Below are 17,861 nucleotides of genomic sequence, written 5' to 3'. Positions count from 1 at the left end.
GTTGTAGTAGCGAAACTGCCTAATTAAAGAAGCCTCAGTCAGTCAAATTGATTGTAATGAATGGGCCAGATCTGCATAAAATCAGCATGTGACTAAGCAGAAGATGGTGCATTTGCGACACAGCAGCTAGTTTCATCCCTTCTGGATGAGAGCGGGGATAAAACGCCTCTTCTAAGATGTTGCCTGGCATGTGATGTATTTATAATTTAAAAAGCATTTGTTTAAAAAGGATTCTATTGCCTGATTAACCAATCGGTTAATCAATTCAAGTTTGCAGTTCCAGTTGGAATACAAGCTTCCCCCCCCCAAAGCAATCAATTTCTTTGAAATGTTAGCAATGATGGTAATATGCTTTAAATAAATGTGAACTAGTAATTATTGAGAATAAGGTGCAACATATGAGCTTTAATCTGATGCCTCAATTGAAAACTATGCAAGCAAGGGAAAGCTCCCTCTTTTTAGTCGTGATTCCAGCATTGCCGGGGGTTGGACTCAGTGACCCTGGGGGTCCCTTCCAATTCTACAATTCTATACAATTCTATTCATGTTCTGCTCGAGGGTTTTCTGCAGGGATCTCGTTGGTCACTGGGAAAGGCTGGACTGGAATGGTCTGATCCAGCAGGTCTCTTGTGTTCTTAACCAGGAAGTGGAGGGAGGGGACTCTGGATGCACTTTCTAAACCAGGGGTCAGCAAACTTTTTCAGCAGGTCCACTGTCCCTCAGACCTTGTGGGGGGCCAGACTATTTTTTTTTTGGGGGGGGAGAACGAATTCCCATGCCCCACAAATAACCCAGAGATGCATTTTAAATAAAAGCATACATTCTTCTCATGTAAAAACACCAGGCAGGCCCCACAAATAACCCAGAGATGCATTTTAAATAAAAGGGCACATTCTTCTCATATAAAAACACGCTGATTCCCGGACCGTCCGCGGGCTGGATTTAGAAGGTGTTTGGGCCAGATCCGGCCCCCAGGTCTTAGTTTGCCTACCCATGTTCTAAACAACAGCAACAGCTAGATGAAACCTCAGCCTCCTCCTTAAACAGAGTTACTTACCAATTACACAAAATGCAAGCTTTGCCCCTGTCAAGACTTAAAAACCTGCACGCCCCAATTCTGATATGATTTCAAATCAGTGGCAGCACAGCAGCCAAAGGAGTGAATCTTGAAGAAAAGTGATCAGCGAGTGTGTCGGGATGTGGTGATGGGAAGCGAGAAAACAAGCAAATGGTTAGGACTTGAATTGATCAGGGTTAAGATAGTAAAAGCATTAGTGATCCCTCCAAATGGCAGACAGCTAGACAGGGACCTGAAAATCTCACTAAACTGTTAACTCACTGGGATATGCTATTATTTCTTACCAGGTGTGCTTTTCGAGATGTCCTGTTCAAGGCTCGGCGGCTTAGTTTTGATCTGAGGCTTTGTGGTATCGGTTTGTTCTTCCCTCACTGAGGGAAAGGTCTTGCTAGGAGGTTCACTTGGAATTGTAGGTCCCGCAACAGGATGTTTCTCAGGCTGCAATGTATTGGGTGGCAAACCCGAGTTCTTGGCACCGTGAGAACCTAGAGCCGTTCCCTCTCCTTGGCTCTCAGTGTAACCATTTAAGGCTGGAGAATGGGCGCGAGGAGGCTTAGACGGGAGAGACTGGCGACTCTGAAGCGCACCTGGGTCGCCCACTCCATGTCCATTGGCCTTGGCGTCGTCGGAGTCCAACAAAACGAACTCCCCGGATTCCTTGCCCTCGTGCAACTCAAGGCTCGGCGGGCGCTCCTTCCTACTGATGCTGGACGAGAACCGGACCTGCTTCAGCCTCTCCAACGAGTTTTCGGAGAAGCCTTCGGATTCGCCTGGAGGAGGCGGGCTCTTCTCCGCAACACGTTCAAGGACGGTCGGGGCTGGCAATCCGCTTTTGCCGGAGGGCTCCAAAGTTTGGTTCAAGCGGAGCACTTCGGAATCGGTGGAGCTGGAGCTGGAGCTGCGCTTCAAGATGCCCCTGGGCAGAGACCCCTGGCCGTTAACCTGCTTGATCCTTTTCGGAACCTGGGGAAAGGGCTCTTCGCTCTTCAAGCTGACGTCTGATGTCTTGTGGATGTTCCTCCTGGCTTTTGGCACAGGTGGTTTCCCTGCCTGCCTCTGCAAGTCGTTCGGTTCTGCAGGAGCCTGCTGAGGCTCCTCTACCCTGCTGTGGTTTGTTACGTCTACCTTGGGCTGGTTTTCTACCGAATGCGGGTCTGCAAAACAAGATGCAAAGCACACACAAAGCAAAGGGTAAAACACACTACATGTAAAGGACAAACGTTAGTTGCAAAAAAGGGGGGACATGCAACTAAGTAAAAGCATTATTGCGTGTCTTGGGGAAGGAATTGCATCAATGTGCTTGTTAAAGTAAAAAAAAAAATGCAACGTAACAAGGCAGGACCAGTTTAAGCTTTAACTTGGGCCTGATCTACGTATGTAGCAGACTGAGAACCATTCCACTTCATGCTGCAGGCTTCTGTGTGACTGTGTGGTTTTTATTCGTTTTTTTATAGTTGCGCCATGCCATAAAAAGCTCCCTGTATACTGCAAAAAAAAGGGAAACCTAACAATTCCTTAGGAACATGGAGTCATTAACACGACACCCAAAATGTAAAGGTATTTTGTCACACTTGGTCAAGTTTTCAGTGTCTCCACAGAAACAACACAGATTACGTATTTAGAAACCTTCACCTTTCTCCATCGCCATTCCATGTTCAGGCTGCTCATTTTTTGCATGATCTTCTAGTAGGGTTGATTCATTGAATGGGTTTTTCCTTTGCTAGAACAAAATAAGAATGTTCCGCTTAACACTACAGTATTATTGGGGGAGAGAGAGCCTGGGAAGGAAGGAAGGAAGGAAGGAAGGAAGGAAGGAAGGAAGGAAGGAAGGAAGGAAGGAAGGAAGGAAGGAAGGAAAGAAAATGGAAAACATAACAGCAAGTTTTGCAGGTCACAGTAAGGCAAACTATGGCTTACCAGGACCAGGTGAATGTGCAGGCTTCCAGAGAAGGGTTTTTTTTTACTCCAATGCTGTGCTGAGTTAACCCAAGTTTTGGCTTCACACATTGGCCAAAACCAGACGTGGTTTAGCGCTCTCCCTGCTTACCATTTAGCCAAGAATAAACCTGTCTTTTTCTTCCTGTGGTTTTTAAAAGCTTGCTAAGAAAATGGGTGGCAGCAGAAAACGGTCATGTCAAGGAACCTTGAGTTACTGTGAGTGGGACTTCCATGCACCCTGAGATATGAAAAATCTAAAACAACACAAAAACCTAAACTTGCATATATAAAAAGGGGGCTTGAGGGGAGCATTTTTTCCTCTAAGTGGAAACCATGGAAACCCATTTAATTTTTTTCTTTTAAGGAGGAAGGAAATGGGGGTTCCAGAAGTACAACCTGAGTTCCAAAATGAGGACAACAAAAGCTTGCTGCTTTTTAAAAGACGAGGGAATCCCTAAACACACACACACACACACACACACAACCAAGCGATGGGACCAGATGCATAATTTGCAAACTAAAAAAACAAAGCACAGCAAATATTGAACACACAAATACGGACCCTTATAGTGAGATCTATTTGACCATTTACAGATCACTGCATTGCTTGCGTGCTAGCGAGGCCCTCCCACTTCAATAAATACCAAAGTGTGTGGGAACATATCCAATATCTCCAGTCTAACCAGAACTTCCAGGCTACAGCCTGTGACTGCTGCTCAGGTTTGACCATAGCTGCAGTCCACATTTCAGCTCAAGAGGTTGGTTGCTCCACTACTCTCTATGCAATTCATGTCAAAGTAATTTTATGGGGGGGGGGGGGGAGGATACCGATACAGTTTCAAAGGAAGCTTAAAATGAACTTAAAATGAATTGCTCATTTGTTGGAGCAAGGTACACTCCTCGCCTGATCCCATCAGCTGAAGAGTAGTGGGATCATGCATTGCTCCAGGATCAGGAAAGGGGTTGCATTGAAACCCGTGTTAAAATTGGGTGGGAGACATGCTTTGGCAAGAACCCCTTCCTAATCCTGGAGCAAGCCTCTTTGAAGCCACGCTTTCAAAAGAGACTCATCACCTGACGCCACTGTGATGTCAGCTGGCAGGGAGGCAGCCCACCCACCTGTCAAATTTGGCCTGGCAATTTAAGATCTGGCGGCTCACTGGGCGGTGTGAGGGGAGGTTCCCTACCCCTGGTGTAGTTAATTCCTTTGGCAATAACACAGAGATCATGGCGCCCGTATTGTTTTCTCATTGTCTTCCATCCAGGACACTGACAATGAACTCACCTTAGACGGTGAGGCAGCTAACTTCCTTGTTTTTTCTTGAGGCGTCTCTAATGCGTCAGAGGCTGCACTGAACACTTTGGGGCTGTAAAGAAAAAGAAGAACCAGCCCATTACTTGGAGGCTGCTATGCCACACACTGAAACTAGCTTGAATATCAGGGCTCCCATGCAAGGAACTCTAGGCATCTGTAACTATTTTAGTTTCAGCCATTATGACCTTGGAGCTGGGTGCACAGACCCTCAAGTTATCAAGTTACACAATGTCACAGGATACCCCTTCGTGAATAATCATGAGGAATCGGAAAGGCTTTAAGTGAAGACAATCTGATTTGTCATTTGCAAAAAGTGTTTGTGAGGTTGCGAGTCAAGAATTGCAGAGAAATTCCAACCATCTCCATATGAAAGTCCTCTATATTTAAAAGATCTCACTTTTTCTACACGTTACTAAGCAAGGCGGAGCTCCTGTGCTGAGGCAGTGCAGGGTTGTGTTATGTCTACATGAAGCAGCGATTCTGAACATTCACACACAAAACATTTTCTATATAAGTACCCAGAGCTCTAAACAAAAGAGACAGAAACACAATGTGTGAAGGGCTGTTTCATGGAAGATGGCGCAAGCTTGCTTTCTGCTGCTCCAGAGGGTAGAACCCGAACCAGTTGATTCAAATGCAAGGAAGGAGATTCCGGCTAAACATTGGGAAGGACTTTCTGATGGTAAGAGCAGTTCGACAGTGGAATCGAAGGTCATGTGGACCTCTCCTGGAGGTTTTAAAGCAACGGTTGGCTAAAGGGATTCTTTAGCTGTAATTCCTGCATTGTAGGAGGGTGGAATAGATGACTTTTGCAGTCTCTTCCAACTCTACAATTCTAAGAGATTCGGTGAACAGAGCATGGCTGCAAAACAATACACAGGGCCTTGCCTTAGTGATAGCACACATACCTTATACACAGAAGGCCCCAGGGACCATCCAAAACCCTGAAAAGAAGTTCCACTTCTCCGTTGATAATACTGAGCTAGATGGAGTCATGGCTACGTGAAAGGCAGCCCCCCACGCTGTGTTCCTAAAGCCAATGATGCCTGTCAAACCCTCCTAACCAGATATAAGTAGCCACTTGAGAACTGACTGTGTTTGCAAAGGAGGGAACATGCCTGCAGTCCAGGTGTGGTTTCTGAATCATCTTAGCACAAACACCCACAAAAGGAAGCACCACAAAACGGGAAGCAAAGTAAATCCAAAAGGTGCAGAAGTCAAATTTATGGAAACCAGCTGTATCAACTTGTTTTGGGCTGTCCTAGTGGTGCAGTGATAAAACTGCGAACGCATTTGCAAAGCTAAGCAGGGTCTGGTATGGTTGCAAATTGGATGGGGGACCACATGTTGAGATTACCGCATTGCAGGGGGTTGGAACCTCGGGGTCCTTTCCAGCTCTCTGAGTCTATGAGCAGACAACTCTTTTTCACGAATATCCATTATAGTTACTTTAATTAACCTCCACCCTAACACTTCTGATCTTTTCCTACATTTATCCTGTCAAGTGGTATTTACTGTGGCTTATAGTACAATTTGACAGCTGCACCCAGGAAAATTCCGCCATAGTTGACAGATGGAGCCAAACACCTTTCTTCCACGCCTGTGCCATCTCCAGGCTTGACTACCATAAGCGGACAGTCCTTGAAGTTTCATTTAGGATGATGTAGGAGATGGGAAGCAGGGCTGGTTGCAGATATGGAACCAGGAGGAAAATCATACAAAAAACAACTGCTCTGATTTCCTCCATCTGACCAGCTTGGGTTGCTGTGTACTATGAAAGTCTGGAAGAGAAGTGGGCCTCAGGTCACTCACACCCTTCAAAATAATAACAACAACACCTTCAGCAATATGAATTTCCATCGTCAGCTTTGTGCGACACACCTAAAGGGCTTCTCACTTAAAGTACACTTCTCTCTTCCCACCCACAAAAAGGTAGGTAAATACTACTCTGGAGAAAAGGAACAGTTCATGAAATTGACAGCCCTTCCCTCACTTTAAACAAGGGCGATTTTCATTTATTGCAGTTCACATCAGAGGCACATTCCTTTCTAACCCAGAATGTCTATAGGTGTGGATGGGGCTAACATTTGCTCTAATAAAAAGGGGAGGGGGGAACTGTTCAGTGTGTGAAACGACGAGGCGTTACCCATCATGCCACATATAACAAATAATTCTAACAGGCCACTAAAAAATTAATATCTACAATAGGAATATAAAGGCGCCATTGTAGGTTTACCAAATGATGCTGATACTTGCTATTAGCATCGAGACAACACGGTTTCTGACTACAGTATTTTGCTTTCTGATATTCTCCCAAATAGATTCCGTCTTTTGGAAGCTAGCCATCAGAGGCAACTACAATAGCCCCCACAACACAATTCTATTTGCTGAACAATACTGATATATCACAAGTATTTACGTCACCCAACTAGGTTCCCTGAGACACACTGAAAATTATTCTGTAGGTAAAGTTAAAATATACAGTTAATTAAGTCACAATGCTGAAGGCTGCGTTTTCTGAATCAGTTCAACTGACCAACTGGTTTATAAAACAACAATAACAACAAAGTTATCAACACGTTTCTCTGAGTGTCTAACCTTTCATCAGATTTCGATTCCACCTCTGCCTCTTTTATGGCACCCAGCAATTCTGGAGGCGTGAAAACTTCTTTATTGACATTGTTCACCCAGCTGCTCTTCGTCTTGTCTGACTTACTTTGACTCAGTTCTGCTGAAACAAACAGGGGAAAGGTTACCTTGCATTTTCTCTGTAAATGCTCAAAACTACAGATACCAAGGAGCTTTTAAATTGGCACACAATTAAGTACCCACCTTCCAGTCTATTCAAGATTCTAAGTCTTAAAAGGCATTTCCATAGTTTTGTAACTCCTGGGGTTTTTAAACAACTATTTTTTAACATGCGAAATATGCTTTATAAGCACAAGCCATTGGAACAAACCCTGTTATGATAAATGGGATTCATGAAAGAGTTACAAATGTCATAGAAATCCACATTAAGTAGACCTTAGACTCTCAACGCAAGTCGTTCCCACAACAGCACCTTTGAATTTCCAGGCATCGAGAAGACATCTAAAAACAAGAAGAGCCTTGCTGGGCCAAGTCAAAGGACAATTAAATTCCACTTTCTACAGCAGCCCAGCAAAACGGCGTACTGCATTGGAGAGCTATGGCTAAATATGTCTCTCACATATCCATGAATTGGCCTAGTGTATTTTTTAAAATGGCTGCCATCACCGCCTGAGGGAATGACTTCCCTAAATAAGTCTACGTGGTGCTGCGAATAAGCATTTTGAGATACTTGGAACCTTTGCCGTCAGCCGGGGGATCAAGAGCCACAAAGCGGCTGCTCCCCTGGCCTCTCAGGAAGAACATTGCAGCAAGGCGGGTGGAGAGATCATCCGGGCTCCATCCATCCGTTGGCCAGAGAAAGGAGGAGCTACAAAGTGCTTCCTCCCTCCCTCCCTTCCAGAAAGAACACTGGACCCCAACTGCCATTTTGCACCGGGTTTGTCAATCGTGCTGCAGGGAAGCGCCCCTTGACCTGACCCATCAGCCAAGGGGCTATAGTCTGCAGAGGGCCTTCTTGGTAGTGGCACCCTCCCTGTGGAATGCCCTCCCTTCAGATGTCAAGAGATAAAGGATTCCATAACTTTTAGAAGACATCTGAAAGCAGCCCTGTACCGGGAGGCTTTTAATGCTTGATGTTTTTATTATGTTTTTAGGTATGCTGTAAGCCGCCCAGAGAGGCTGGGGAAACCCAGCCTGATGGGCGGCGTATATATAATAAAATGGTTATTATTGGTTTGTGTGGGCTTGGAGTGTGTGTTTGTGTATTTTGTATGGTGCTCAGTTAACTGCCGTTCATCCGAAGGTCCCAGGGCAGCTCATGACAACTGAAAAAGTTTAGAACAACCAATAATCATAGAAACAGGGTGGGTCGTAAGAAAATCTATGTACAGTGGTACCTCGGGTTAAGAACTTAATTCGTTCTGGAGGTCCGTTCTTAACCTGAAACTGTTCTTAACCTGAGGTACCACTTTAGCTAATGGGGCCTCCCGCTGCTGCTGCGCCGCCACAGCACAATTTCTGTTCTCATCCTGAAGCAAAGTTCTTAACCCGAGGTAATATTTCTGGGTTAGCAGAGTATGTAACCTGAAGCGTCTGTAATCTGAGGTACCACTGTACTCTTGTTGTCTGCCATAAGCTACCTTGATGGTTATTTGATCAAAAGTAATAATGAAATAATTAGGTAATAATTAAATAAAGTAATAATGAAAGGTGAAAGAGTTTCAAGTAAAACAAAGGTTGCCAATAACTGTGCAGGTATATGATTTTTTAAATTTGTTTTTAGAACGCTTCAAATCGTTTTTCAACATTTTAATATTTTTTTATTTTATTTTAAATTATGGTGTTTTGACATTTTTACGTTTGCCTCCCTGGTTTCCTTTGGGAGGAAGGGTGGGGTACAGATTCAATAGAGGATAAACAACGTTTTTGGGCCCACAAATACAGCCTGTCACCAGACACATGCAGCAACCTATTTTACTGGATATTAGATAATGTTTCCTTCAAGCCCAATTACAGCAGGGAGGCTTAAAGGCTGTGGCCGCCAGAGAAGGCCTCTGCAGATGTGCCCCACAGGTACCATGTTGGCAATTCTGGGAAGAAACTCTCTTTTTAAAAAAAAAAAAGTTTTTATTTATACTTTTCAAATTTATACATTTCATTAATTTTACAATCATTTTAACAATTCAACATTTCACTTCCTTCCCCCTCTTTGTGCGGTTTCTTAAATTTATTTTTAAATACCTTCTGCATATCCAAACTCATTTAATTTGCTCATTGAATTATCTACTTTAAATACATACTCTTATGAAACTGCAGGTTATTACAATAATCCTGCCAATGTTTTTACCTGTTTGCAATTTATCTGTAAATATTCAATCAACCATTTTCATTCTTTTATAAATAGTTATCTTGATTTCTTTTTCATCCAGTAAGTTTCGCCATTTCTACATATTCCATAAGATTTCGTATCTATTCTCCCTATTGGGTACTGATTGGTTAGCAGACCCAACGATACGATAATCTTTATTTTCATTGTCCCATACAGAAGAACGAAATCAGAAAAAAAAGAATCTACGCAAGACATTCAAAACCAACAAGCCCGCTATCCCAACCTAGCTTGCTAGGACTTCTGCTTCTTTCCAACTGGAAAGTAATTCTCAGTTAGGATCTCAGTCAACTATATATTAATAGGATTTTTTTTTAAAAAAAACCACCCTAATATAAGCTTCACATTTTAAAGAAATCATAAGGCAGTTAAGATGGTTAGACAAGATGGCCTCCAACATCCTGTGCAATTCTGTAGCTTTGTTCTTGATTGAAGCTCTACACAGAGACCCAAATACCTTTCTTCACTTCAAAACAGCTCTACTATTTTTATTATTTTTAAAGTCAACACTGCATACCTGTTGGAAATGGCTTCCTCCTCATGGACGCCCGGATGATGTCTGCTCCGTGAATTTTCTCTCTATGCCTCTTGGACTTCGCTTCGTAAAACCACTGCCCGCTCATGTTCTTAACTTGGATCTCATCTTTAACTTTTTCACTTAAATGCCTGGGGGGGGGGGGTGAGAAGGAAGGGGTGGAAAGATTATTACACATGCCTTGCAGCAAAGGAAGCTTGACCATATGTACTGTCTTGGAAGCTATCTGACCAGACAAGGAACACACACAATTCTTTATCTTAGGTAATTTTCTTCTCATCAGATTGTGGTGGTGGTTTTTAAAGCCCATATGAAAATTCGTCAACATTTTAGTACCAATATACATCTTTTATTTATTTATGTATGTATGTATGTATGTATGTATGTATTTATAATATACAGTGGTACCTCTGGATACGAACGAGATCCGTTCCGGAGCCCCGTTCGCATCGTGAAGTAAACGTAAGACACGACTGTGTGCCTGCGGGTCGCATTTCGCCGCTTCCGCGCATACGCGTGACATCATTTTGAGCATCTGCGCATGCACGAGCAGCGAAACCCGGAAGTAACGCACTCCATCATTACATCCAGGTCGCCGCGGAGCGCAACCCGAAAATATTTAACTTGAAGCTACTTCAACCCGAGGTATGACTGTACACTTTCATTTTTTTAAAAAACACACACACACCAATGTACGTAGGCAGCATACAACATAACCAGATTAAAATCAACATAACCAGAATAAAATCAGCAGAAAGCATCCATGAAAACATTAATAAAACTGAATACATACTGAATGAGTAAAAAGAGGAAACTTATATTGTGAAGGCCTGCATAGACAATATAGTTTTCAAAAGACTTCTAGAAGAAGGGAGGGATAGTTCTTGCCGAATCTCTACTGGCAGGGATCTCCACAGGACAGGGAAAACAGTCCCCAAGAGAAGGCCAAGTGAAATTCAGGGATGTATGGAACTAACAGATGTTCCCCATTAAAGGATCTCAAGAGGCAATTTTGCTTAACACAACACATTTTTTTGCAAGGCAACAGTATGACGCATCTTTGTATTTTCTTTCCACGAATACATGCGTTGTTATGCACACTGTGCCGCAATATATGCATTTTTGGTACACATTCCTGTGTGGTGTCTTTATGATGTACAGTTTATTTACACATGTATACAATCTGAGCCTCTCAGCTCAAAGCATTGCACCCCAAGATGGTCCTGCTCCTCCGACTGCTACCACCTTGGATCCAAAAAGATATGAAGCATATCTGAAGGAGCGTCTCCACCCCCATCGTTCTACCTGGACACTGAGGTCCAGGGCTGAGGGCCTTCTGGCGGTTCTCTTACTGCGAGAAGCCAAGTTACAGGGAACCAGGCAGAGGGCCTTCTCGGTAGTGGCACCCACCCTGTGGAAAGCCCTCCCACCAGATGTCAAAGAGAACTACCAGACTTTTAGAAGACGTCTGAAGGCAGCCCTGTTTAGGGAAGCTTTTAATGTTTGATGCATTACTGTATTTTAATATTTTGTTGGAAGCCGCCCAGAGTGACTGGGGAAGCCCAGCCAGATGGGCGGGGTATACAACAACAACAACAACAACAATAATAATAATAATAATGCAGAGGCTCAGCTTGCTGTGTTTAAGACTTTTTCTCTGCTATCTCACAGTGGAAGAAGGGGCTGATACGCATCTGCCACCCGCCACAGAGCATCCGCTTTGTTAATCGCTCAATACCTTCCTTTCGTTCTCTGCAATGGCTCTTCTCCCATTAAATTTCATGAGCATGGGAAAAACGGGTTTGGCCTGTGTTTCAACACTGCTAAATTCAGCGTATGGCAGCCCATCTCAATGCTCCAAGCATTGATTAAACTCTGAGACCCAGGAATTTAGGGGGAGGATCTGGAACCCAGGAATTGAGGGGGTTTCTAGGCACCCACAAACTCATAGCAATACTTGGGAGTGACCTTTCAAACGTATGTACTCTCTCAAGCCAGCCCAGCCCTCCTCACTTGCGGTTATGAAGCACCACTTTGAATCAATGTGACTGGTCATAAGGGAGTTGGAATTCCAGCTTCTGTAACACATGACTTGTCTTCCTTTGCTATTCTAGTTTAGGGGCTTTAAGTATCCAACGCAGAAAGGGATTCCTAACCGTTCAGCTCTGTCTCCTGCGTCAATGTTTTTTTAAATCAATGGTTGCTTTTATGGAGCGTGAGGACACCACATCATAAAAACACCAGTAGATCTATATTCTTTTTTACAATGGCACAGAGCATATAAAACCTCTTTACCCTGGCCTTTGACCCCTGAGATGCGTTGTATTCCGGGCCCACCCTATTCCTGCAATTGCAACCTTCCCCCCCCCCCAAGAATTATGAACTGGGGGGGCCAATGTTATGTACTGAAGTTCTCACCCTGGGCCAGCAAGGGGGATACTGTAGATAGTTTTCACTCAGGTCCACATATGCAAATAAGGGAGTGAAAGTGACGTTCAGTGATTGGATAGTTACAGAAAATGGTTACTGTTGCATTGTAGTGGAGCTCTATATAAGAAGGCTGGCTGAACCCTTCAGTTCAGTTCTGTTCTGGCCTGTGAATAAACGAGAGCTGTTTGAAGAATCACTGTGTCGTCTGATATGTTCACCCACAACTTAACAGCCAATGTATGTGTGTTGAGGGGGATGGGGAACAGAAGAAGTTCAAAATCCTGATTTTTCATAGAGTCATAGACTTGCAGAGTTGGAAGGGACTCTGAGGATCATATAACGCAACCCCCCCCCCCCCGGCAATGCAGGAATATGCAGCTGGGAATCGAACCTGCAACCCTGGCATTATCAGCACCAGGCTCTAACCAACTGAGCTATCCAAGAGGATTACCGTATTTTCCCGTGTATAAGACAAGGTTTCCCCCCTAAAAAATGTCAGAAATTAGGGGGCGTCTTATATGCAGATACATCCCCCCATTTTCTTAAATCTGTGTCCCCAAAAATAGGGGGCGTCTTACAGACGGAAAAATACGGTATTTTCTTGTTTTGAGAATGCCACTAGGACAGTCTGAATTGCTTTCAACAGAAAGGCACTGATTTGGGTAATAATGAATCTGAAAATGCCTGATTCACTTCCTTTGGCTCCAGGTTCTCTTGCTGACTGACAAGAGGGTGCAGTGCAGGCAGTCAACTCAAGGATGAGTCACTCAGAGCCAAACTGCTTGTGGAGTTAGTACCAAAGGGGAGGGGCTGGTTTTTTTATTTTAGAAAATGCAACTAGCATCATTGAGGAAGGGCTGGTTAATTATGGGATCAGAGCAATAATGAAGAGTGATTTTAATCCTGTGTAAAAGCTAGTAAAAGCACTGAGGTTAGTGCTTTAGTAGGTAGGTGAAGGAATATAATGAACTATATTTTATCTTCCTACATACCCACATATGTGGGTTAATGGACAGAAGAATCAGCTTACTGCTTGTGTTTAAAAGCGCAGGGTTTAAATCTCATTTTAGACACCTTAACTGGAAACACAAGAAGTAGCCATTAGGCTACTCTTCCTGTGTTAACCACATTTATCAAAGAAACAGGCTACAGCAGGCATAGGCAAACTCAGCCCTCAAGATGTTTTGGGACTACAACTCCCATCATCCCTAGCTAACAGGACTAGTCGTCAGGGATGATGGGAATTGTAGTCTCAAAATATCTGGGTGGTAGGGCTATTGCAATGATCCTGGACCATGGAGCTGTCTTTAAAGAAAGTTCAGAGCTTGCAGCTGGTACAGAATACAGCAAAGAAGAAAGCTGGCCCTCACTCAACACAGTTTTCAGCTTCGCTGGGTGCCCATTACTTTCCAAATTCAATTAACAGTGCTGGCGTTGACCCTCTGAGATCCTTAAATGTCTGGGGAGCTGCCTAAAGGACTAGGGGAAAGTATTCAAACATCTGACACACACCCCTTCTGCAAGATCTGAAATGTTTCACCAACTCATTTGCTATTTGTGTAGAGACTAAACTCTCAGAGGCCGTATACTTGGGAGGTGCAGATTCAGTAAATTATCAGGACTTGTTGACACAATCATTTAAGCCAGCGATAGCAGCCCTTTAAGCAAACCCATTGCCAAAGTAACAATCTAAAAGTAAATATTTGATTCTAAATGCACACCACACCCTGCCTTATCAGCACAAAAGCCACTGACATAATTTTACAGGTACCTGTCCACCAGCAAGGATGCAACTAAAGAAACATAAAGCCCTGTATTTTTCAAGCCCCTGTAGATCACATGAAGGGATGTTATACATTTTCCCTCATACAGTAATGTTGTCCTCAAGGCAGCTGAGAACAATATGCCTAGCTTCCGGTGGTCGTGGGTGAGTGTGCCCCAAAGGGCCAGCCTTTTTCAACGTTGGGTCCCCAGATGTTGTTGGACTACAAATCCCACCATCCCTGACCTGCTAACTAGGGATGATGGGCCTTGTAGTCCAACAACACCTCAAGATTGAGAAAGGCTGCCCTAAGCAGATCACTGTTGCTCCTTAGTTTTCTACAAGAAAAGTACAGACACCTGCTTTGGAGATATTGTGACTCAGCAGAATTGATTAGGAAGGATTTTATGATCCTGAGGCTCAAAGCAGAGAATACATTTTCTTTTGTATCCGCCCCTTTCTGCACCCATGTGCCTCTCAAAGCATTTTTTCTAAATCTCCAGTGATTCTCCTCCCCGCCCAAACTGCCAGCTTTCTCCATCCGTCCTCCCTGGTCCTTTGACACTTCCTCCTTTTAGCCACATTCTTCTCTTCTCTCCTTCCTTTCTATTCTCAGTTGCAGCTTTGGGGGCCTTTTGGTTTAGAGAAAAAGGAGAGTAAGAGGCAACGTGATAGCTGTTTACAAAAGAATGCACAGCATGGAGGAATTGGACAGAGAAAAGTTTTACTCCCTCTCTTATAACTCTGGGACATCGAATGATGTTGACTGCTGGAAAGCTCATGAAAGATAAAGTACTTCACACAGTGATGGCCATCAACTTGGATGGCTTTAAAAGTTGTTGTTTAGTTGTTTCGTCGTGTCCGACTCTTCATGACTCCATGGACCAGAGCACGCCAGGCACTCCTGTCTTCCACTGCCTCCTGCTGTTTGGTCAAACTCATTCTGGTAGCTTCGAGAACACTGTCCAACCATCTCGTCATCTGTTGTCCCCTTCTCCTTGTGCCCTCCATCTTTCCCAACATCAGGGTCTTCTCCAGGGAGTCTTCTCTTCTCATGAGGTGGCCAAAGTATTGGAGCCTCAGCTTCAGGATCTGTCCTTCCAGTGAGCACTCAGAGCTGATTTCCTTCAGAATGGATAGGTTTGATCTTCTTGCAGTCCATGGGACTCTCAAGAGTCTCCTCCAGCACCAGAATTCAAAAGCATCCATTCTTCGGCGATCAGCCTTCTTTATGGTCCAGCTCTCACTTCCATACATCACTACTGGGAAAACCATAGCTTTAACTACACGGACCTTTGTTGGCAAGGTGATGTCTCTGCTTTTTAAGATGCTGTCTAGGTTTGTCATTGCTTATTATCAACCTTTCACCTGACTTTTTGATTGCACAGCCATCACCCCTCAGAAAAGGGAAACTTCCATTCCCTTCTTCCAGAACTTCCCAGCCTCCCTGCCACCTTCCCTCAGCATACAATATGTTGCTGGTATTGGAATTGGTCCAGCCAAAAGGCTTTCGTCACATCTCTAAGGGCTGCGGCAGATAAGCAAGGAGGCAACGGGCAGCCTGCAGCACCTGAAACTGGTCCAAAGCCCACTGCTGGGTCCAGCCCACCGTCTGAGAAACACTGGCATACAATACAAAGCTAGCTGGATTAATGGCCTGGGCTCAGTATAAACACAGCTTCCTACTATCTTCCAGTACATCAAATTTCAGCACTCAACTGAAGTAGGTCTCAACTTGCCTTCAGTGGGAAATGTTCTGATGACGATTATGGGAGACATTGCAGAACAGTTCTCTTCCTGCTTTATTTGATCTGTGATGGCTTCTCCACCATCGGATGTCAATAAAACCTAGTAGAGCTGGAAGGAACCGCAAGGGTCATTTAGTCCAACCCCCTGCAATGCAGGAATATTTTTGGCCAATGTGGTGCTCGAATCCATGACTCAAACTCGAACCCATGACTCAATTAAGAGATTATTTAAAAAAAGAAAAGGAATTGTAAGTTTCAAAAGGTTAGAAATTTAATACAGTGGTACCTCGGGTTACATATGCTTCAGGTAACATACACTTCAGGTTACAGACTCCGCTAACACAGAAATAGTACCTCTGGTTAAGAACTTTGCTTCAGGATGAGAACAGAACTTGTGCATCGGTGGCGCGGCAGCAGCGGGAGGCTCCATTAGCTAAAGTGGTGCTTCGGGTTAAGAACAGTTTCAGGTTAAGAACAGACCTCCGGAACGAATTAAGTACTTAACCCGAGGTACCACTGTACAAAATCATACTTTCCAATTGATATTAAGAGTTTAGTGTGAGTTTAGTTTAGTCTCATGCTGTACTGGCTCAGCTATCTCTCCCTAGACTGTTTGGAGCAAGAGAAGGGTTCTAAACATGCACAATTGTTAAAGACTGTTTAAGAACTGGTGCTCGGGTTTGATTCTTTCCTCTTTCCTCTTCCCTCCCCATCCCTTTTTCCTTGTGTGTTGTGGTGTCTTTTTTTTAAAAGATAGTAACCCTGATGGCAGGGACTATCACGTTTTAACTTATTGTATGAAAGCTACCCTGGGAACCTTTCTGGCTAAAGCGCAGGGTACAAAAGCTCCAAATAAATACATGAAATCAAAGTAAGCATGCTCTTACGACTCCGCATTGTTTTGCAATTCAGTGCCCATCACAAGGGCAGAACGGGTGGGAGTTAGCAAGGGATTCAAAGCCCTGGTGCGTGTCAGAGGCAGATCCAATGAGCCACAGAACTGAGATCTCCTGACTCGCATGCTGCATCACCGCTAGACCACAGGAATTCTCCATCGCTAATTATTGTGCCTAGGAAAACAAGCTTTCAATCTGGCAGCTCTTATCTGCAAACCACCTGACACAGCCCCTCAGTTCCCCCGTCTCATAACACAGAGCTTACTTGTAGTTCTGCCTTCCAATATATAATGGAAGACTACTCTGGCTAAGTAACACAAGAAATAAATAGAACAGAATCGTAGAGTTGGAAGGGACTCCATGGGTCATTCACCCCATCTACCCTGCTGCAATGCAGGAATCTCAACACTCCATCCCCCATCCAGTGTGAAACCACAACAGATGCTGCTTAGCTTTGCAAAAGTACTCAGGATATAGCACACTTCTCCCAGGGCAATGGACCTGACAGTGGCTAGGCTGCCTTAGCGAGAGAGGTGATTTAATTGCACGCTGCGTTTTCAGGACACAACCCCAAGGCCACAAAATGCCAGAGGAACCACGAAGGATAAAGTTGCTGTTTTAAAAATCAAAATCTGTTTTAAGAACCCAATAGGCCTGCTGGGTCAGTTCAAAGGGCTCAACTAGTCCGTCACCCTGTTCTCACAGTGGACAACCAGATGCCCATTGTGGGAAGCTCACAGGCAATATCAACTCTCCAACTGTTTTCCCCCATCATCTGGTATTCAGAGGCAAGCTGATCCCCTGGGCATGGAGGTTCCGCTATCTCGGCAGACCTCCACCTGGAGAGCCCTGCTGGATTCAGGTCAAGGGCTCAACTAGTCCAGCATCCCAGTGGGAAACCAGGTGCCCATTATGGGATGCTCACAAGCAGGGCCTGAGTGCAACAGCACTCTCCCCATTTGTGATTCCCAGCAATTGGGATTTAGAAGGACACCGGTTCCGACAGCAGTGGTTCGGAACATAGCCTTGTTCTCCATGAGTTCAGGAGAACACGCTGGCCTGCTGTTCCTTTGTGCAGAGCATAGTTAAACCATGGAACTCACTCCCACAGATGGCCACCAAGTTGGACATATGGAACTCACTTCTCCAGGAGGCGGCACTGACTTTGAAAGAGGACTGGGCAA

General features: G+C 44.3%; 1 protein-coding gene across 8 annotated transcripts in view; it reads right to left on the bottom strand.

Annotated features, from left to right (window-relative positions):
- Positions 1–17,861, bottom strand: part of SYTL2 (synaptotagmin like 2) — a 66,583-nt gene that overhangs the window by 27,769 nt on the left and 20,953 nt on the right. For 3 of the 8 annotated variants that reach the window (XM_081909528.1, XM_081909529.1, XM_081909530.1), the window contains exons 3-7: positions 9,824–9,972; positions 6,930–7,062; positions 4,302–4,383; positions 2,711–2,798; positions 1,363–2,232 (exon numbers count right to left, since the gene is read on the bottom strand). In XM_081909528.1, the coding sequence (XP_081765654.1) occupies positions 1,363–2,232; positions 2,711–2,798; positions 4,302–4,383; positions 6,930–7,062; positions 9,824–9,972 (1,322 nt within the window). Of the gene's footprint in view, positions 1–1,362; positions 2,233–2,710; positions 2,799–4,301; positions 4,384–6,929; positions 7,063–7,657; positions 7,800–9,823; positions 9,973–17,861 lie in introns of those variants that run through there. The other 5 variants (XM_081909523.1, XM_081909524.1, XM_081909531.1 and 2 more) reach the window with 4 other exon arrangements.

Source organism: Podarcis melisellensis (genome assembly GCF_964234715.1).
Source record: "Podarcis melisellensis genome assembly, chromosome: 4".
Classification (NCBI taxonomy): domain Eukaryota; kingdom Metazoa; phylum Chordata; class Lepidosauria; order Squamata; family Lacertidae; genus Podarcis; species Podarcis melisellensis.
Note: the sequence above shows the minus strand (reverse complement) of the source record. Positions and strands in the feature narration are given on the sequence as shown.